The sequence below is a fragment of the Urocampus carinirostris genome, chromosome 16 (genome assembly GCF_059441175.1).
Source record: "Urocampus carinirostris isolate Australia breed hairy pipefish chromosome 16, RoL_Ucar_1.0, whole genome shotgun sequence".
Taxonomy (NCBI): domain Eukaryota; kingdom Metazoa; phylum Chordata; class Actinopteri; order Syngnathiformes; family Syngnathidae; genus Urocampus; species Urocampus carinirostris.
In genome coordinates this window covers 33539987-33562855 of record NC_142364.1, presented here as the reverse complement: position 1 = coordinate 33562855, position 22869 = coordinate 33539987, and the positions used below count along the sequence as shown (strand labels likewise).

Here is a 22869-nt window from a genome sequence, read left to right as displayed (position 1 = left end):
TAATTATTACCCAATACATGTGGAGCACTTTCTGTGTTTGTAAACAAGTGTGACGTAGCAGAACGGCAGAATTCATGTCAGTTTCTAGCAGTCCATTAACACAATGTAGATATGTAGGTAATCGATAGAAACAGCTCAAAATTAGCACAAAGTATGTGAAAGCAGCAAGATAGCAGCTTTGTTTTAGTTTTTAACAGTTTGTGTTTCCAACCCCTGGTGTAATGCAATTTAAAAGTGCTACAAAGAACAATGAGGAAAACAATATACAGAGCCTCAAAGTGACTAAACCACACCCTTTTTCATAAGATGTTTGGGTGTAACCGTAGTAGCAAGATGGAGTATGATCATTTCAGCTCCTTCTAGGTGAGCCTTATGTATTTAAAAAAATGCATGCATAGCTATTGTATTTTTGGTCATTTTTCAAATCAATTCAATAACTAGGGGTCGCTAAAAATACACAACGCCTCTTCAAGTATTTCATCACAAACTATAAATAGCATTTTTTGCAGGAGCAATGAGCATTAATTTGATTTAAAACTGATAAAAAAGTCTCAAGATTTTGCACTGAAGGTATATAAGGTATAATATAATATATATAATATATATATATATAATATATAATATATATAAGGTATATCAAATACTTCAGTATTTGACCACTAGGTGGCACTGTATTGTCCTGGAACCGAAACAAAGTGCTAAAAAGCACAAGGAAGATTACAAACTACAGAAGCTCACAGTGACCTAAAAGCACAGCTTTTTTTTCGCATTTTCTGTCCCAGCCTTTTGCGATGTTTTTGTTTTTTGGGTACCCGTAGCAGCAAGATGGCGATATTTATGTCCGCTCCCTCTAGGTGAAGCTCATGTTATGTCAAATAAATGCAAATTTCACAACCTTATAGTAATCTAAATATGCATATTTATTTATTTTTAAGCATTTTGCTTATAATTTAAATCAATTTGGATTTTTTTTAACCTCCTAAGAGGTGCATTTATTTTAATGCATGAGGACGCAAGGTTTTGGGAGGTTATTTTACTACAAGGAATTGCTAAATAATACACAACTTTTAATGAATGAGACTTTCTTTCTATGAATGCGTGTTAGAAATGGTTTCTTCTTTAAAACGGATTACATTTGAGATCATCCATATACCCCAAAAAAACAGATTTTATTTTTTTGCCTAGTGGGGCAATATGCCAAATATTTAAATTTCTATTTTAAAAGTAATTTGGGTAATTGAGATTGTTGTTTTTTTCTTAAACAAAATAATATCTTAAAGAACAAACGTTTATTCAGGTGAAATCATGTTCAGAAAGATCAACAACAGTAAATATTTAAAATCATAGTTCAAAGTTTTTGCAAAATAACACTTATCCGTAGATTTTGCCATAGCAAAATTACTTTTTACTATATTATATATATATATATATATATATATATATATATATATATATATATATATATATATATATATATATATATTTTATGATACAATTACTACTAACTATTGAAAATACGTTGATTCTGTTTTTGATATTGTTCACCTGCAAATGAGATCGCATAGGATGCCTGTTTGTTATTTTGACTATTATACCTCAACGTTATTCATTATTTTGACTATCATGCACTGTTTACATCATTGTCACTATTGGCCAATGCTGTTCTTTGAATTACAATTCCTATATATACATATGCTTTTTGTAACCTTGGAAATTTGATGAAAATAAAGGGGTTAGGGGAAAGGTTTTAAAACAGATTTGGAATTGAGCATTGTGAGGGTTTTTTTTTTTACAGTCCCGGTTTTCTTTTCAAGTTTAAAATTCATTGCTCTATTCCGTCCTTACTTGGAGTGTCTACTAAACTATAAACTTATCAGTATGTATGTCCTGGAAAAACTGTATTTTGTACTCTTTTGCTTGTGCATAAGCTTTTTATATTCAGCACCAGCTTAGTGTGGGAAACTCCCTGAAATTCTGACCTAAAGTTTCATGATTAAGCTAGGTTTTGAATCGTTTTTTAAAATGGCATGTTAATAAAATTTTTTGCATTAATTGGCCAGCCCCAATAAATTATGCATTTCAAATTGTCCCACCAGCTCCTCTGCAATGTCCTCCTTTGACACCTCCTCCTGTTGCAAAGCCAGGATAGATTTGTTGATCCTTGACAGCCGGCTGCACAGCGACAACAGCAGGTTGACAATTTTCTCGAGATCGCCTATGAATCAAAAAACTAAATGTAAATTTCAAACGATTTTGCTGAAATGTTGTTTATCCACGCCTATTTGTGCCAAATGCGATGGTGTGTTGTACCGATGAACATGCTGTACTTGTCCCTCTCGTTGATCTTGCATAGTTTGTGCACCAGAGAGTCGATGCTGGTCCCGAGGGCCTCGTGACACCGCTGTTCCTCACACAAAGCAAACTTTTCTTGCCGCAGGGCCACCAAGCTGCACCTCAAAGCCCCGCACAGCTCCTTCTAGTGGAACAGTACACAGATGCCAAAATAATGAGCAGAGCATCTTGATACACCAAAATAACCATATTTATACTAATTTCCGTGGCGTGAAAAAACAAGTTGGGGTGAGTTTATCTTGCTTATGCTTTATGTTAGGGGTTCAAACTCATTTATTGTATTAATTTCTGTGTATCGTGCATCCCTATTTGATTTATTCACAAAAGGTACATACGCTCCCCTACTTACGACCATTCGAGTTACGAAAAACAGTAGATATGAACATTTTTTTCGGGATGTGGAAAAATATTCGGACATTGCCGTAAGTTCGATTTTGTATTGTGTGCACCTTTTTCCGAGTACAGGACAGTACTGTAGTGCTTCTTTCTGCTGCTACTGGCGTGTGGCACTGTGAGAGCTCACCCAGCATCAAACCCGAAGAAGAAATCTGGCTTCCTCTTCCTAGTTCGCTTGTAAACATACTATACTGTATCTCCAGCGCGCTAAGAACTTTGACATTTTTATTGTTTAATATCTCGTGCATCCATTCAATATGGTTGGTGAAAAGTGTAAAGGAGAGGCAAGCCGTTTCTTTTGAAATTAAATTGGAATGGGGTTGATGCGGCCACTTTCTACCACGGAGGAGGAAGTCGCCTAACTCTTGAAGCTCATCTTCCAAAAGTAAGTTAAACTGAACTTTATTTATCTTTATAGAGCATATTATTTTATTAAATCTTTATTTTTTGTACAAAACAATACAGGTTACTTATAAAAGCCTTAAACATACATAATATAGCACTAAAGCAACTTACGAACACATTCAACTTACGAACGATCATCCGGAACCTAGGGCAGCGTCTATATACCAATTTGTTTCACTCTTTCTCTGAAGCAACAGAGAAAATCCATTCAAATCTTGCAGTTGAATGCAACAGTCTTCTAACCCGGGCTGCGTCCGTGAAAGGGCCTAATCCTAACCGCTGTACTGCCAGTGGAATAGATGACGTACAAGAAGGCATTAGATTGATGTCATTATCACAATATTTTTAGTCAAGGTACCAGAGACGAAAAATAATTTTGTTTCACATGTTACAATGGCAGTAGATGTGTTCTATTGTCATTGTATTTTCATTCACTGTACCATAGATGAATTATATTGTCATTGTAACATGAGAAATGCACAATCAAATTAACATTCATTTCTGGTACCGTAACTAAAGTGTGATAATGAGATGAAAATTTAATGCCTTTTTGCGTGTCACCTGTAACCCTGGTAGTCCAGTGTTAAGAATTGGGTGTTCTCACTGCCTCTATTGGGGTTTGATTCCCGTTGCGTCCAATATTTTGCGATTTTGGTGAGTGAGTTTTTTTGAAAAAACAAAAAAAAACTTGTATATAATGTGTGCCCAACCTTTGAGTTTTTTATAGGTAATAAAAATTGCACAATATAAAGGAATAATTATGGTACTTCTGGGCCGCCGGAACTAGTTTGTGGGTGAGATTGGGCTAAATCAGGTTTTTTCTTTATCTCTGATAAAAACAGTTCATTGTTCTCAAGTAGCTTTTTTGATTTACATTACAAAATAAAATATAACAATTAAAAACATAGGAAATTAATATGAAAAGAAACCAATCAATCCATAATAAACAAGTGCTAAAAATCACAGGGAAGAATACAAAATATATGACCAAACCGCATCATTTTGCTTCTCTTTTTTCGCGAGGTTTTTATGTTCCCTTTAGCTCAACAGCTGTGACAATCCTCTACACCCCAGCTACCAGTCATTCAAGGTTTCGATTTTTTTTGAGATTATATATATATAAAAAAATAAAGATTTCAAATCAGCTAATCTGTTGAAATTTGTAGCCTGGGATGATTACGCCCTGCCCTGGGTCCAACAAGGAAGTAGCGAGTGAATCATATTGCAGGGCGAACGTATATTGGTCCTAAATATTGGAAATTTTGAGCCCTGCCTAAATAAAAGCTAGGTAGATCCAGATCAAACTTTAAACTTTTATACTTTGTCTGAGGCCCTAAACTTTCATCTTGCAGATTGTAAAAGGCCCGCAGGCCGTGAGTATGAGAACTCTTTGCTTTAAGAATAGTTTCTCATTATGGCTACATTTATCTAATCTCATCTAAATTTTATCTAATGTACTTTGAAATTCCAGATATGTGTGTTTGTGTGTGCGTGTATGTTTGTATGTAATTTATAGACTACAAAACGGCTTAACAGATTTTTGTGAAAATGTACCCATTTGTACTTTAAGTCTATGTGAGTGTCTTTGCCTAGGTTTCCTGTCAAAGCCGCCCCAACAAATTCCAACAAAATCGATAAGAATCTACTTTTGTGCACAAACTGGTTTGTAGCTGGATGCGGCTCTTTTACGCTTCCTAGTGGCTCCCTTGCGCTTTTTCAACAAACCATGGCCCCAACAACCTCACCCATGTAGAGTGCCCTGCAACGCAGAGCCCTGCAACACCAGGCCATTCTACTAGTTATGTAAATCCAATTTCTATCCAGTTATTGTTGCTGTTTTTTGCAATTAAGTTTTCTTTAAAGGGACCTTTTGTAATATTTGATCACTAGATGTCTCTGTAATGTGTGGTGAAACTAAAACCGAGCACTATAAACACAGGGGAGATTAGGGCCCGGTCACACAGCCGTTTGCGTCTGTATCGAGGCTGAATCACGGCCAGAAATTTCTGCCTGTGAAGCAGACGCTGTTGGACGCTTTGAGATCGCCATACAGACGAGATACAGCAGTGCTTTACACGCGGTTGGAAATTCACACGCGGTTGGCAGCGCGAAAAAGTTTTGCGCTGCTCAAAACTTTAGGGCCCGGTCACACAGCCTTTCATGGGCGTATCGAGGCTGAATCACGGCCAGAAATTTCTGCCCGTGAAGCAGACGCTGTTGGATGCTTTGAGATCGCTATACAGACGAGATACAGCAGTGCTTTACACGCGGTCGAAAATTCACACGCGGTTGGCCGCGCGAAAAAGTTTTGCGCTGCTCAAAACTTAAATAAGAGACAAAGACCCTTTGAAACACAATGTTTTGCCAAATTACCATTGTAAAAATGATATGTGTAATATATTATATTTAGGTAAAGGTTTGACCCACTGAGAATCGGAAAATAGGAAATCATGTTGATCAGTTTTATCTAAATAAAAATAATAATAATAATATTGGTTGTCAACTACTTCTTGAAACCCCTCTAATTTGCACCAATAACACATACACTTTTTCGTCCTTACTTTTTTCTTGTTAAGGTCCTTCTCCATTTCATTCCATTGATTCACTTCTGGGTTACTCCTGTCGAGGATGCACAACAAAAATTTAGCGGCCACAAAGAAGTTGAAAGGTATTAAAAGCGCGGCAACTCTGAGGGTTTATACCGGTTATTTATTGGACTAGTTCTGGTTTGCCCTGGAATTTTAGCAGCCAATCTGCTATTTTGAAAAATCTCATCCACAAGCTCAACTGGAGATTTCACCGCCCAAGTTTCAAGGATGGGTAGCAAGGAGCAATCCTGCACGACCTGTTTGCAGTGGAGACAGAAGCACGTGAATATTAATCCTGCAATTCCACCATATGAAGGCTTAAAGGGACACTGTTTAATATTTGACCACTAGATGCCGGTGTATTGTGCTGTGCAACCAAAAACGAGTCCTACAAAGAACAAACAATACGAATTACAGACAATCAGTAACCAAACTGATTTTCTTGCCCAGCATTTCACAAGGATTTTAGGTTTGGGGGTACCCATAGAAGCAAGATGACCGATCAAGAGGTCGCAGGTTCGATTCCCGGCTCCTACGTGTTGTATGTCGAAGTGTCCTTGGGCAAGACACTGAATCCCTAATGCCCCTGTTGGTGTGTGAGTGTGTGTGTGAATGGGTAAGTGTGAAACACATTGTAAATCGCTTTGGAAGGTCTTCATTGAGCGCTATATAAATGCAGACCCTTTACCATTTACAATTATGTCAGCTCCCTCTAGGTTAGCCTTGTTTTATGTAAAATGAATACAAAATTCTCAGCCAACAACTTTTTAGAAAAATGCATGTTTATATGCTAGTTCATGTATTCTTGCTTATTTTCCAAATCAATGTTCTTTTTTTTTTTTTTTTTTTTTTTAATGAAGTACGTTTGTTACCATAAGGAGGTGCTAAATAATCCACACGCAAGCAAGCCTAGTCAGGTAATGCCGTAAAAAAATTGCCGTAGCAGTAGGTTTGGGAATTTTTGGGTGGCTCACAGTTAGATTACAATTATGATTCAGGGAGATACATACCTTTCAATTATGAAATGATAATTGACGGATTTTTTCCGCCAACATTTTGGCCTCACTTAGATTTAATTCCTTATACCAGGGGTGTCAAACCCATTTTCACTAAGTGCCACATCAGCGTAATGGCTGTCCTCAAAGAGGCCCCGATGTAACATATAAATGGAACTAAATGTAAATGGTATGTAAAATAAATGTAACTACTCTTTCATGTTAAGTAACTCCGGATTTATTAATTTGGTTGCATTGAGAAAAATGTCACTAAACATATATAGAGAGCAGTTATGAACGCGAAATAACAAAATCTTCTTGGACATTTTTAGGATCATTTATTTCTCCATTTCACTCTTTGGCATCAATGGCAGGTGGAGATCCCGGCCTGTAGTGGTGCTGTGATATCGAAGTCAACAGGCTTTGTGGGATATATAGTTTTTGGTCAAAGCACTATTTTTACTTTTTTATAAGACATTTTAAGCTTTCGCAGGCAACATAAAATGATATGGTGGGTCACATTTGACAAATGTGCCTTGTAGTGCAACAGTGCAGTTGTAACTAAGCAAATCTATGGGAGAAGCATAAAAACAAAAGAAATTTAGAGTACCAGACTCAGTGTACTTACCAGCTGCCGTGCCAGTGTTTCCACCTTTAGCTCCTCGGCTATCTTTTCGCTTTTGAGTAGGGGTTGATACTCAAGATTGAGTGTGTCATCAAACTGCAGGCTGTCCATGCTAGAGGACGTGGACGTGAGTGTGGACGATCTCGGCTTCGGTGAATGCGCAAGGATAGGTAGGCTGGTGGAGAGTGAAAAAAAACGCTCCAAATTACACATCACATTGCAAAATGAATACATTCTAATCACATTTGCTAAACATGTTAATTTAAATTGTTTTTTTTTTTTGTGCTATTTTAGGTATTTTTAAGGCTGAAAATCATCCTTATAGTAAGTAAAATTATCTTACATACAATAGACCATTCTGTGACGCTAGTGAGAATAAGCGGAGCAGAAAACAGATGGAGGGATACAATAGACCAAGGTCAAATTATTTTCTACCAAGATTAGATAAAAATATTTAAAATGAATGGAGATATTAAACAATAAAAATGTCAAAGTTCTTAGCGCGCTGGAGATACAGTATATTATGCAGTATATGATGCTTTTTAAAGTTTTGCTATATTAACACCAGCTGAAATGCGTTGACAGATTGCTGCTGGACTACTTAAACGCGGTCTTGCGAGTTGCCTGGTGTCAGAGCGTCTGCGAGACTCCTACTGGACTCTGTGTGATATACCAAGTCCTGTGAATTTGCCTGTGTTTGATCCAGTTTTATTTTCGGCCCGATCTGTTTGATTTCAATCCACTTCCGCGACAGAGTGTGCGCGCATTCCTCATCTCCCCAATAAATTGTGAGTAACGTTACGCGACTGGGTTCTCATTCCTGTTTCCTGTCCTAGTTCGTGACATTTTTTTCTTATTTTGCTTATTAAAAAGAGTGTTTCTTATTTATCTAGTAAACAAGATAACTAATCTTAATTAAGGAAAACAATACTTAAAATGAGCTACTTTTCATCCTCTTTCACCATAGATTTAAAGTTTATATTGCTTATTATTTTTTTGATTGTATCCGGAAAAGAAGATTAAAAGTTTTGAGATAAGAAAAACTATACTTCAAATGAGCTGAATTTTTGCCTCTTTCTCTGCCAATTCTTGCTAAATTTTCAAATGTATTTCACTTATTCAAAGTGTAAATAGATAGATTTTATCCTGAAAACGAAACAAAAACAACATTTAACATTATCTATATTTCTGCCCTTGTCTTTTATTTATTTTTGCAAAATTTTCGCATTTATTTTGCTTATTTAAAAAACAGTTTCTTATTTTATACGGAAAACAAAAAAAAAATAATTACTCAAAATAAGACAAAACATACTTGTGTGTATATTTCTTGTTAAAGTTTTACATTTTCATCAGTGCTTAGTTGATTAATATAAAACAAAACAAACAAACCTTCCTGCAATCTCCAAGTACATCTTGTCTGACTCAAGTAAAGGAGTCGGAGGCGGAGACACATTTTCTGCGCTATTTGTCACAGTGATCAAAGGAGAAGATGATGGGGGAGCAGGATTTAGCAGAAAAACTTCGTCCAAATCATCACTAGAAAGGCTCGGGGACGTTGAGAAGCTGTTGAGGGAGGGAGGCGGCTCGACGTTTTTGCCATGTTTTTCGTCTGGCGTGGAAGCGTTCTGGAAATGACATGGCGGTGATGACGTCACAGAAGAAGCTGGTTTTATGTTTTCTTCATAACTTCTTTGCTCCAAGCTAAAAGTTCTCTCTCTACAAGCTCCGTTTGTGGTTCCTTCTAATATGCTAGCATCACTCAAACTATGCCTTGTTGGTTTGTCCATTGCAAAGTTGTCAAGTTGGCCTTCGAGGCGCACACGTTCGTCCGTGTGGTGGGGGGTGCTTGGGAAGGTGATGTCATCCAAATTGGTCTGACTTGGGGCCTTGGTGGCCCCGCGGTCTTCCTGAGAACCGAGGGGGCAAGGAAGGCCCACTGAAGCGGCAAGAGAGGATAAACTGTGGGCTCTCTGACGTTCACTGTTCTTCTGGCGATGTTTGTCCCTCAGTGGGACAGGTAGATAAGAGGAGGCCGTTTCTAGGAAGGAAACAAAGATTGATGACAGATGAACAGTACACTATCCCTGGATAACTAAGGAACCCTTTTATTTAATTCAAAATGATGACTAATCAGAGGACAGTCTAAGAGAAGCAAAGCCATGGGGGTATTGCACGAGATTAAGATAAGGGATAAAGCCGGAATATGTTTATCATCTAGGGTGAATTTAGCCTCAAGTTGGTTGCAAGTTAAATTTAGCTCAGCTCATTTACTATAGTGATTGATTTGCTAGACGAGCCTGTTCCATACCAGGTTAACAACCAAGCTAATATTTTACCGAAAGAAACATCCTGCTCTACAACTATATATCATGTCATGTCAAATCAAGTCAAGTCAAGTCGTTTTTATTTGTATAACCCTTAATCACAAAGAGTCTCAAAGGGCAGCACAGGTTATTGCACAGACTATTATTTCAGACTATTATTACACCATCCCCTGATCTGAAACCAACATGAGGGCAAGGAAAAACTCAAAAAACAATTTATGTTTTTTTAGCATTTCCATGGACTTTCTTTATATGTTGCATTATTTTAACTATCCTGTATTAAACTTTTACATTCAGACTTTATTGTCATTTTAATTAAACATCAGAGCTGTGTTCAATATATATATATATATATATATATATATATATATATATACACACAGGGTGTCTCAAAAAATGTACTCACTCTTTTTATGTGTTTCGCGACGTTTGCGCGGTATCAGCGTTGTCTGGGCAATAATGGTCATCACTTTGAACATTTGCGAACATGATTCTTCAATTACATTTGTCTCATGTATTCATGTATTCGATGCTATCTTACTTCACTCTATGTTCATAAATAAAGGTTTTCTTGTCATTCTAAGTGTGAGTACATTTTTTTGAGACACCCTGAATATATATATATATATATATATATATATATATATATATATATATATATATATATATATATATATATATATATGCGTTTTGGTTACTTTGAGTCTCAGTATAGTTTGTATTCATCCTTAAGTTTTTTAGCACTCGTTTTCTGTTGCACTTTGCCATACAGCAATACACACAATGTCCTTTTAAGTAATTGTTTGATTTGCAAGATAAGCCACGTTTTTTTTTGAGCCAGGTGTATTATTCCTGGTTAAACAAATTTTTGTATCACTCATTATTTTCTAACTGTTTAACCCCAAGAAAAAGAAAATAGTCACCTGGAAAAGACCCAGAGGTTTTTGTGCTCTCAGGATTTTTGTGGGATTTTTGAGGAGAGGTTGGGCCCTCTAGTGGTGTGTTGATTCCAGCCCTAAAACAAAAGACAATAAATTCTCAATGCAAGTAGTAGGGTGTGTTGGGCCAAATATCAATATTATCGATAGTAAGAAAGTAACTCTAAAAAAAGTAATTCTATTTTTTTCAGGGATTGATAATTCACTTCTCCACCAATTTCCTCATGGCACCACTTCTTAATGTAGATAGCACAACTTTTCTCTATTTCACTCAGCGCTAATGGCCACTCTCTAAATTTTTGCCTGAGTGTTTGACTGACAGGCACATTTTTAGCAACACTCTCTATCTAGAGTGCTGCTCCATCCTGCCTGCTAGACATGAGAGAAGGCCAAGGCAGACAAGAAAGCGTAGCACACCGTGGACTTTTTTTTCAACTACAGAAAGGACAATGCCTATGTGTAATTTGTGTGGTAAAAGTGGTTTGCTACTGTGGCAACACCACAGTAAACACATACAAAAAGCTCACCCCGCAGAGAGCAACGAGCTGCAACCAAAGAATGTTAACTTGTTGCTGAACAAAACTTGTAAATCCGCTGTTGTTATGGCAACAGAGCCAATGAGAGACGATGAACACTTTATAAGCATTACTGACTTTATTTTTAAAATATTATGCAATGTATGGTGTTTAGGTATTGAAGTTGACATTGTTGTACATTATTTACATTTTCGTACCTTTGCTGCTGTTTTGGTTTGACTCTCTTGGCTTTTGTTCTGAAACAGGTGTAATAGAAATGTTTATTTTATTAATAAATATTTTTTTAAACTGCTAGAGTTTGCAATGTAGTTATTTAATAATAAAACAAAACATTTTTAGTGCCTAAAATCTAAGTGATGTGTTTGTCGTAATTACAAACTAACTCAAGTGGGAGGGTTCAAATACTCAATGATCATGAAATTTTCAATCTAAAAGTATCGGTATTAGTATCGATCGATTCTACCATTTATTTAGTTAGTTGAATTATAGATATCCAAATTCCCAGTTTCGCACCCCCCTGCAAATAGTACATGGTAAAGAGGTGAGACCCTTGCGTGCTTAATGCGTTCCATCATAAATTGCATAAATACACATTTGTGAAACTTTGCTTTCAGTTGTTTGCCCATCCTCTGATTTAATGCAACTTGAAGTATTTTTATGTATCAAGTTTTTCCACTGTGAATCCGAATTCTCCTTTTTCAATTAGATCCTACCAAGGAACCGAAGCACATTCCGGATTTTGGTATTGCACTACATCAAACCGACTTCTGCATCCCCCCCCAACACACAAGCGCACAGAATTCCTTAAGTGACCCCTGCCCTTCACATAATAGCTTTGGCTTGATAAATCGCAACACACCCATCATGTTTATTTTTTCTGTGTTAGCGCCAGGGAGTTTTTTTTCTCTACATTCCTCTCAGTAAAAACACATCTCCTTTTTCATCAACTCGTACACTCGACATGACTCGTTCTTAACAATGTGTCCTTTATTAAGCAAGGATTTAGACCTTGGTTTAGTGTCTTACTAGGTTGGTTTTGCGTGGCTTCTGCCCTGACACTATCTATTAAACACTTAAAACCTGGTTTCCTTTTACTGTCTTTTGCTGTTAGTTTATTAAAGTGTTAGAATTGTGCACCTAGTCTTGTCCTAAAAGTTAGCTACGTACCCAAAACGACTGATGGTTTTACTTAAAATACGGTGCCTTGATAGTAATGGTTCATTTATACTTCTACTGTATGTTTTCTAAACTGCCTGACAATTCCTGATCAGAAAACAGCCACAAGAGAGCTCTCCCTCACTCTTTCTTTTTCTTTTCCCCTCTCTACCACTGTCTCTCTTTTTTTACATTTTACTCTCTGTTTCTCTGTCGCACTCTTTCTTCTCTCTTTTTCTGTCTCATTGCATCGCTCCTGCCCCCCCTCTCTCCCTCTCTCTTTCACTCACTGTGTATGTCATGTGTTTCTCTGTCTTTATCATTTTGTGTTTCTCTGTTCCTCTGTCTCTTTCTATGACCGTCTATGTTTCTTTGTTTATCCATGTGCGTCCCTTTAAGTATTTAGCTATCTTTCTGTGTCCTGTGTTTCTCTGTCTCTCTGTATTCTGCGTTGTGTTTCTCTGTGTCCCTCTTTGTTTCCATTTTCCTGTCTGTCCGCCCGTCCGACCGCCCGCCCGCCTGCCTGCCAGTCTTTCTCTCTGTCTCGATCTTTCTCTCTCTGTCTCCCTCTCTCTCAAACACATTTGCAATCACACACCTCAGGTATCTTTGATAATTTATCGAATTTTCCAGACAATTGTTTAGTTATAAGGCATGCCATTGGGACATTCCAGAAAAAACTTTCAAGAAAGTCTGGGATAAAATCACATCAACAGAAATCTAACTAACCGATAGAAACAAGATGGAGGCTGAGACAAATGGAAAAAGGTTAAGCATGTCAACTACTTGCCTGATGATGATGATAAAAATGATGTGTGTACTGTACCTGTTCTCATGATCAACGAAGCCTTCAGGCTCTGACACAAAAGGACCAAAACCCCTCGATTGATCTGATGTGGAGAACTAAAACACACACAATAAAGTCTGTTATAATTTGAAGAAACAAGGTTTTTTGAAGCAATTTTTGACTTATAAATTCCATTTAAATCACACCCACTGGAAAAAAATAAAATAATAAATAAAATAAAAAATAAAAAAATATTTTTCTGGAAATGCATTGAATTTATGAAAGATATGTGATATTATTTTACCAGGTCGATTATGACACCGGTTATTAGTGCTCAAGAAGGCCGATAACCGATATTTAAAACCAATGTTCGGTTGCTGGAAAAATAAAATGCTGAGCAAATACATTTTAAAAAACAAAAACAAAACCCAACACTTAATTTATTCTGAATAGCAGAAATGCATGGATTTTCAAAACTGACGTTTATTTGTAAAGCTTACTTTAAAACTAGTTAAATGCCAAAATCTGGCAGAAAACCGGGGTGGTGGTGGTCTAATTGGGTTTGTGGTCTTTGAATGCAACGCGAGTCCAGCTCAAAATGTAAGTGTACTTATTCATCTCCAGCGACGGAAAACTGTACTAATATCGGTCAACTAGAATTTACCAGTGGCTGCATACAATAAAATCATCATCTTAATAGATACTTCAAGTAAATGTAACCTTCCTAAAAATCTATCCAGATCTGAATAATTTTGGTCTCATGTAACAACTTAACAAAATACCATTTTGTAAATTCAACATCCTTTTCTTCAGTGTTTGAGATGCAATCAATGGTCTCACATAATCACTCAATGTTAACGATTCATGAGGGTCATTTACCAAGGAATATACAAACAGTACTGCACTTATTACACCACACATACTGTATGTGACTTAAAAAATACATGCAGAAAAGTGAGGGATTGTACTTTTGCGTGTTAGCCTATCGGACATGAAGTGAAATGGATAGTGTTTGACAAAAGAAAAGCCGTTATAACCAAATGGATAGTTATCGGGTGGGAAATCATTTGCAGAGCAAGTGTAAAGGACACATAATGTCCCTGAGAGTCTGCCTCAGTCAAAACTAAGTTGTTTATGCGACCCTGGTCCTGCGGATAAGGCAAACAGATAAAAGACAAGCTTGTCTTTTGCTGCCTTCCATTAAGGACTCAAAGGATGTCATATGTATGCATTTGTGTTTGTTTTTTTATCTTTCCTATCAGCAACATCTAACAGCGTCCAGCCACCATTTCCATCTCTCCGGCATCACACAGGAAACATTGAGGATTCTGGGTATTTCCTGTGCGACTGAGGACAAAATGTCCCTCAAGCCAAATGTGTGTCTGGTACATGATCAGGAAAACAAAGCAGTTAAATTTCACTTTACCTTTTGACTGGTGAAAATTGGAAGAAACACTGACCAGAACAACCTGAATATTTTTAGAGCAAGAATGTGGAGGACCAATGGTAAATTGCCATTTATTATGTCGTGTATTTTGTCACAAAATGTTAATTAATTGAGAAGGCAGTTCAAATGGGCTGAGCTTTTTACTTATTGGTTGATCAGTGTGGTAGTCGATATATTCATCATTCATCAACTAAGTATTTTTGTATTTGTCAATGAGATGAGTGAGGGAGGTAACCTCTGATTTTGTCCATAGTCGGGAAGTATTTCAGATGTTGGTATTTTCCGCCATTGCTTTTTTTTGTAATACCTATTGCAGAAAAAGACAAAAGTAATGCCCAACAATCCTAAAGTTATCACCACAAACATCACCATCAACCAGACAGAGAGCTAGAACCTGTCACCAAATTTCAATATCTTGTAGCTGTCATTTCAGAAGAAGGGTCAGAACCATAAATCATGGCCAGGAGAGCTTAAACCACAGTCGAACTTGCCTGATTTAAACCCATCTGGAGGGACAAGAACATAGCAGTGAAATCAAAGATCAGATTCATGCAAGCGCTGGTTACTTCCATCTTCCTATACGCTTGTAAGACATGAGACAGCGCACAGTGCAAGAGGGCAAAAGGAGAGGAAGAGCAAAAAATAAATGGGCTGACAACATTGAGGAATGGACTGGTGCCAATTTGCCACGACCTAAAAACAGGCCAGGAACCTCCAACAGTAGAGAAATCTATCCAGAGTTGCGTCCTCAACCGTAAACCATGAATGTTGGTAAATATCAGAATTTGAGAAGGACTAGATTGGAGATAAATTGACATGGCCGATAAGGATTAAGGATTTAGGATGTTAAGGATAGACATATTTGGTAGGAGCCTGGTAGCCAAGTGCTCAAACATTAGTTGAGTTAGTAGAAGAGTCAAGCTTTTCAAAAGAAGCTTCTCTGTTGAGTACAATAAGGCCCTTCCGCTCAATGCACAAGAAGGGGAGAGACGTCTTGCTTTGGGAAGGCCCAAATATCCGTATCATATGGTAACGTCAACAACTAGGACAACATCACCTTTGACAAACAGAAAATCTGGGCACCTAATTAGGCCATTGGTAAGTGAAACCTTTAATTGATGGAATACGGACCACTCATATGGCTTTGATTCTTCGGCAAGGAAGTTGCAAATTTTGTTATGCCTTTAGGATTCGAGATTTCTTGACGTAGGAGGATTGCCCCAGAATATGGGATCAGTACCCCTCCATCCAAGAGAGGCCGAAATTACCATATTTTCTGCACTATAAGCTGCACTGAAATATATGACGCACCTCCTACAAATAGTATTTCGTCATATATCATTTATACATAAGGCGCACTGAATTTAGACTACAGAGAGCTATCGTGTGTATATGTGTATTACCATTGGGCTCCTTATACTCTTGCATTATATATTAATGCAAAGATTTATCAGTCGATAGATGTTGCTGAACAAAATCACAAAACATTGTCGGCAATGGGAATCAACCCTGAGTAGTGGCGGCGAGAGCACCCTTTAGCATTAGACTTCCGGTGGTACAGATGTTATTTGAAAAGGCTTTAGAACTTATCTAATTATCACACTATTTTTATGGCAGATTTGCATACTGCATTCTGATAGGTTAAAGAGTCTTTCCACGTATTCACCAACTAATGCTAGAGAATGGAGAAAATGGAAAGTCCTTCAACAAAAAAACTATACAAGCTCTTTTATGTACTGTACATACACATATTAAACCGGAGGAATCCAATCTGAATGGTACATTTCATGTCAATTCAAGTTATGTTTTGTATAAATGGCAAATGGTCTGCATTTATATAGCGCTTTTCAAGTCAATGAAGACCTCCCAAGGCGCTTTACAATGTGCTTCACACTTACACATTCACACACACACTCACACACCAATAGCGACCATGGGGGCATTAGGGATTCAGTGTCTTGCCCAAAGACACTCCGACATATAACACGGAGAAGCCGGGAATCGAACCTGTGATCTCTTGATCCCAAGACGAGCGCTCTACCTCCTGAGCTAGCCCTTAATTACAAGAATAGTCTTAAAGGGCTTTACAGACAATACACTGACATTATCTACATAAAATATAGGTAAAAACAGAATGTCCGGTTGACAGCTTCTTGAGGTAATGTTTGCCGTGCTTTGGAGTACCTGATTGAATAGCTCTACAGTGGGTGATGAACGGGAGCGAGAGTGGTTTGGAATCCTTTCCTCCGACCGCTCCAGAAGGTCTTCAACAGAGGCAGATTTGCCAGAACTCAGCATTGACCCGGCAAACGCCGGAGACCCCCTCGCTTGCGATGCCTCGAAATGTTTTTGTCGAATGGGAATCGGTATATTGGAGCCTGCCTCATGGATGAATACAGACGGGATGTGCGTCATGGTGGGCTGGCTCTCTGGTGGCGAGTCCTCACTAAGGAAAACAAAATGAGAAGTAAAAGAGTGTAATATTGGTGTCATAAAATTATTTGTCATTTGTGCTGTGCAAAATGGCAAAAATACTTTATTGTTTTCTCCCTGTTATTATGAGTTATTTTTATGCTTTTCAACCAAAACGAAAAACTCAACTTCACCCGACAAACATTTAAAGTTTGATTACAAAAAGCATCCAGTGTAAAAAGAGCAACAATTTCTGAATTGAAATAGGGTTTACATAATAAACATTGAATGCTATCCTTAAAGCAAGGGTTGCAAGTTTGCAGCCCAAGGGCCATTTGCAACCCACAAGGTGATACTTTGGGGCCCTAGCCATAATATGAAATCTTAACTTAGTGTGCTAGTTTGACATGGATGCTACCTTCGTGCTAATTAGTTAGGCAGTGCTCAAAATTCACACACTTATGTTTGAGATTGATGTACGTCTGCCCCGCAGTCTCATTCAAAAGCTCCTTCCTGGTTTGAACGATTGCAACGCATATGTAACCCCATCATTGCTCACTGCGGGCAGAAAACGCACGCCAGCATGGACAGACAGAACCTGTGATTATGATAGCAATCGTTAGCAGGCATTGCTTGGAATTGGAAAACCAAATCTCACCTTGTTATTCGCGTAGAACAAAAAAACCTGACCTAGACAAAATGTGATGATTTTTGTTTCCGTTTTTTTTTGTAGTTGTCGCGGTGCACTTACAAAATTGTTCATAGTTAGAGATTATAACATTTAAATCAAGTTTGAGATCTCTCTTCAATATTTGATGTCTCTATTGACTTTCATTATTTCTGTGTAAATTTACAAGTTATTGTAACTAGTTCGAGCAATGAGAAGTTGCCCCTTAATGTTTTTTGACACGTAGCCGCACACGGTTCCACGTTGTCAAAGTTTGTTGTGTTTTTTTTTAACTATTATAAAGCCTCTGGGAATTATTTCAGGATGATAATTCCCCACTAGATGGCAGGAATGGTGTTGATCAGATCTGTGTCCACACATCGAGGACCCCCACTTCGTCAAGCTGCTTTGCTTCCTCTATCCAGTGAATGAGAGTGTGTGGACGGCCCCGTGTCACCAGAAACATCAGGCAATGAAAACTTGCAAATTTTATGCATTGTTCAAGCAAAAGTTCAGTCTTCCTGGAATTAAATCTTATTTTGAAAGTGCTCATGAAAAACTTTGTTTAGATATTGGAGGTATCACAAATGCAAAAAAAGCATCAAAGTGAAAATATATCCTTTTACAAAAAGCCATTTCTCTCAGAAGTTTTCTTGGAAACAAGTATTTTCAAGAAACTTAGCAATGTTCATTTTTTTAACAAAATGCCATATGCCTATGTAGCTGCAAATTTTCTGTAGGCCTTCAAAAATGAGTCAAAATGACAAAAATTGGTCGACACCTGCACTTCCCATTTGAGAGTAACGTCTGGCACTAAACCAGTAAACAAAAGACTGAATATATTTATTTCGCTGTTTTTTTTAAATGGCCAGGTTTTTTTTTCCAGCCTGGGAAAATGTTACCTTGTACGATTGGAAATCTTTGATCCGAGTGGCAAGCTACGCCAGACCAAGAATCGACATCAAGAATCTGAACCATCGCAGGAAATACATACAATACAATACAACAAATTAGCTGATGGGATTATTGTTTCTTTTAAATCCAATCACAAATTAAAAATGACAAAACATGCAAACTTATTCGATATAAAAACCTACATAGAACATATAACACTCAGTTGATGAATAACATTGGATTTTCCAAGTTGGACACCTTTTTCAAGTGTTCCCAAAACACGGCTGACACATATTATCATGCTTTATGGTTGTGGCCACCAAATAGTGTCTTCTGCCCTAAAGTTATAGAAAGATTTCTTATAACTTGGGTTGGAAGATCCCTAGTTGTTCCAGCCTTTGTATATTCAGATATTTATAGACAACTGATATACCTTATGAACAAACTCAATCAACTCTGATATTGTTAACGCCCCCGAAAAAAAAATAAAAACATGAACTTGTGGTTAAATCTTATTATAAGTTATAAATTAATGAAACAAATCTCAGCCTAACATAATAATTTTCTCTCTTTTGGTCTCCTGTCAGCTATATAAGTCTTCTGGGAGTGTGAACTTCAGAGAAATTGCAAAATATCTATGAAGAAATATACAGAAGAGCTCAAGTGCATGTGCACACACAACAATGGTGATGCAAACGAAGAATGATTACAGATCTAAAACACCGGGCTCCTGTAAAAAAATGTTGAAGCCATGTGCCATTAGCTTCTAGTAATAGCCATTAACAATGATAGTGGCTAATCCTAACTTTACTCATACTTGCTTCAATTTTAGTGGCTGTGTCTGTGGAGGGAAGCGGCATTAATGAAATCTGAACTCTAGCCATTTATGCTCTCATACTTACTGTGTGTTGCTGGCCATTAATGCTAGCGCCCACAACAGTATTAGCGGAAAGCAAGTCCTCCACTTTTGGTGTAGCTTTGATGGTGCAATGAACAATTTTGTGGCGGTTAAAATAATTTTACGTTAAGCTTTTACCTGACACCACTATTGACGATAGTTGCCAGATAAAGTGTGTAAAAATGCCTTTTTTGGTGGTGGTTATTAGATTGATAGTTACCATGTTGCTGGATGTGAAGGAGCTCTTGGGGTGGTGACTCTTCCTGGGTAGTACAAGTTTGACTGAAGTGTTCGCAGATCAGCACCTGGAGAAGAGAAATGTCTCCTTTCATTGGAAGAAAGGCTGCGGTCCAGGTAGGATTCTTGGAGGGAGAGCAGGCTGGACGTAGACGAGAGGCTGACGGTGTCTGTTGAGGAATGAATTAGAAGCAGATAAGTAAAATGAATACAATCAGTGTTACAGAAGGCTAAATTCTGTATTGACAATCCTCCATGTTGTATTTAAATCAGTCGGAGGTGAATGTCGTGTATTATTAAAACCATGATCCACTCACCTGAATGGCAGGTATTTTCCGACTGCAGAAAAGCACTGACGGGCCTTAGCCCGGTCCTCTCCCTACCGTCGTCCTTCTTTGCATTTCTCTTTCTCTGCACGAACTGAGCCACAGCATCTTGCTGAAGCTGACGCAAGTCCGGCTTGGAAATGGCATTGTTTGCAAATCCAAGTTCAAACATCTTCCGCCGATCAGCCACACTCGTCTCTGGGGTTTGGGGGATTAAGTTTTTTAGAAACGGAGCGCGAGGGATTTTTCTACCTCTAAATTAAAAAAGTAATAATAATTATGCGTCTCTTTGAGAATTAAACATCCCAGGATAAACACATGATGGTGTCGGAGTCCATAGTAAGCCATTATGGGACTGATATTTTGGAGGAGTTTGAAAAGTGAAATGATAAACAATGCCCTAAGAAATGGATTAATTTGCCCTTTTAAAAATTTACAATTGGAAAATTAGCTTAATCATTAAAACAAGAGTAGGAATTAGGTTGGGTTGGCGGTTTTCTGGAGCCCAGATGACATCAGGCAGTGGGCAATGGGACACCAAGTACTGATTTCAAGCCAGTCACAGGACAACTCTGTTTTATTCACACAAAGTTGTTTTTATATTATTGATTAAGTTGTGAACTAACTATACACATCTTGACAAAGATTTGCAAAATGATCTGGCAAACAGAACAGTGGCCATCTGCATAAACAAATAAATGGTAATTATGCTTCCAAAGAAAGAAAACCTCCAACTATGCTCCAGGTACAGAATGATCAGTCTGTAAGTACAGTTATGGTAAACGTCATACTGAACATACTGAATCCACAGCCTGTTTTCAAGGAGGGAAATAGCATCACATAACAGATTTTTAATCTGCACATCCCATGCGAGAAGTTTCAACAACACCAGAGAAACCTCTATCACGTTGTCGTGGATTTCAAGAAGGCATTTGACATGTCACCTTGTGGGCCACCATGCGGAAGAACAACATGGGCCAGAAACAAGTTCAGAATATCGAACAGCTTTACGGCAATTCCAAGTATGTGGTACTGATCAGTAGTCTAATTGGAGCGTGGTTTTAAACCACAGCCAGTGTGAGACAATTTCTGCATCCTCTCACCAGCTTTATTCAACATCTTGCTCTAGAGGATCATGACTGAAGCCCTCAACCAACAGGGGGCTATCACTAACCTCAGTTTTACTGATGATATTGCCAATCTCGCAGAGAAGTACAGGAACTCAGAGATTTGGTCAATCGCCTGGACAAAGCATCAACCCAGTATGGGATGGAAATCAGAATAGAAAAAAACAAAAGAGGTATCACCACAAACATCACCTTCAACCACCAAGACCTTGAACCTGTCACCAAATTTAAATATATTGGAGCTATAATATCAGAAAAAGCTTCATCTCCAGAAATTATGACAAGGATAGCTCAAACCAAAGCACTTGCAAGACTTAAACCCATCTGGAGGGACTAGAACATTTTAGGGAAATGAATCATCAGACTCATGCTTGCAAGACATGGACTAAATTTCTGAGAATTAGCTACATTAACCATGTGACAAGCAAAACAAAGCGCAACACCATCGAAGGGCACATTGAACCCTACAAAGAACTGCTGTCAACTGTGCAGACAAAAACTGTAGTGGTATGGTCACATCTCAATATCATCAGGACTGGCCAAGATTATTCTCCAGGGCACAGATCAATTTTGGCAGGAGGAAAGACAGGAAAAAAAACTGGGCTGACAACATCAAGTGATGTTCTGGTGCCAACTTTGCCACGACCCGAACCGACTAGGAACCGTCAGAAGTGGAGAAAAATGTCAAGAGTTGGGTCCTAAGTGGTGCCCTAACATCCCAGATTAAGGGATCCGTGAGCCGTAAATATGTACGGTTTATAATAATAAGGGGCAGTGATAAAAAAAATTGATTCAGTGTTGACAATATAGTAATGGTAATTTTAAAAAAGCAACGTTTTTTGTGGGTGTTTCCAAATCCTTTGGAGCTAAGCACTTTAGTCCTTAATAGTGACATTTTGTAAGGTGATCGTGGCTTTGCGTGTTTATGCATTTACCTCCTCCAATCTTGAAAAGACCGGCTTCAGAATCGGAAATCCCAACCTCGTTCATGTTTTCTGGCTCAGAATAGGAACGTTTCTTCTGCTCTGAAGTCAGACGTTTGCGTCCGCCGATTCGCAACACAGCGGGAGGTCCAACCGGTGGGACGCTAGGCAGGGCTGGGGGTTTCGGGCCTTGAGTTTCTGGACCCACCACATGCCGTTCCTTTGGAGTGTGAGGGGACGTGACTGGGGCATTGATAACAAAGCTCTGCGGTTTGGGCATTGTTTTAGGGCCTTTCTTTTCCAAGGGGTGTTGGTGGCCGTATGAGGAGGGATTGGGTGAAGGATCTGGATGTGACGTGGTAATTGAGGAGTAATTGTGCCTCAGGGAGGTAGATCGCAGAACCTTAGATTGCGCCTCTTTCAATGAGTCCCTGTAAGATCTGTTGAAAACAAGGTTTTTTTTAAATTCTGCTTTTTCTAACCACTGAAATTTAAGGGCTCAGGGGGGGAATTTTAAAAAAACATTGTATTTTCTTATCTTGACTATATTCGTACAGTCTTCTCCTGTTCTCCTTAAAAGTTCAAAATTAATTCATGTCTTCCCTCTTTATTTTGAGTGTCTACTAAACTATAGACAGTGTTGGGACTAACACAATTACTTTTCTCAGTAAGGAGTACTGTATTGCATTTTGTAACTTTGCTGTCTTTACGACCAGCTCGGTAGCCTCGATGGTAGGGCGCCCGCTCCGAGACTGGGAGGTCGCTGGTTCAAGCCTCGGCCGAGTCATACCTAAGACTTACAACATTGGTACTCATTGCCTCCCTGCTTGGCGCTCG

At 38.2% G+C, this 22869-nt stretch overlaps 1 protein-coding gene across 2 annotated transcripts in view; it reads right to left on the bottom strand.

Annotated features, from left to right (window-relative positions):
- shroom3 (shroom family member 3) overlaps positions 1-22869 on the bottom strand; it is a 79948-nt gene that overhangs the window by 3877 nt on the left and 53202 nt on the right. For both annotated transcript variants that reach the window (XM_088355619.1, XM_088355620.1), the window contains exons 13-24: positions 22045-22472; positions 19974-20180; positions 19640-19826; positions 16733-16994; positions 13141-13217; positions 10609-10700; positions 8751-9399; positions 7365-7536; positions 5856-5998; positions 5715-5772; positions 2311-2476; positions 2094-2215 (exon numbers count right to left, since the gene is read on the bottom strand). In XM_088355619.1, the coding sequence (XP_088211745.1) occupies positions 2094-2215; positions 2311-2476; positions 5715-5772; positions 5856-5998; positions 7365-7536; positions 8751-9399; positions 10609-10700; positions 13141-13217; positions 16733-16994; positions 19640-19826; positions 19974-20180; positions 22045-22472 (2563 nt within the window). The remainder of the gene's footprint in view (positions 1-2093; positions 2216-2310; positions 2477-5714; positions 5773-5855; positions 5999-7364; positions 7537-8750; positions 9400-10608; positions 10701-13140; positions 13218-16732; positions 16995-19639; positions 19827-19973; positions 20181-22044; positions 22473-22869) is intronic.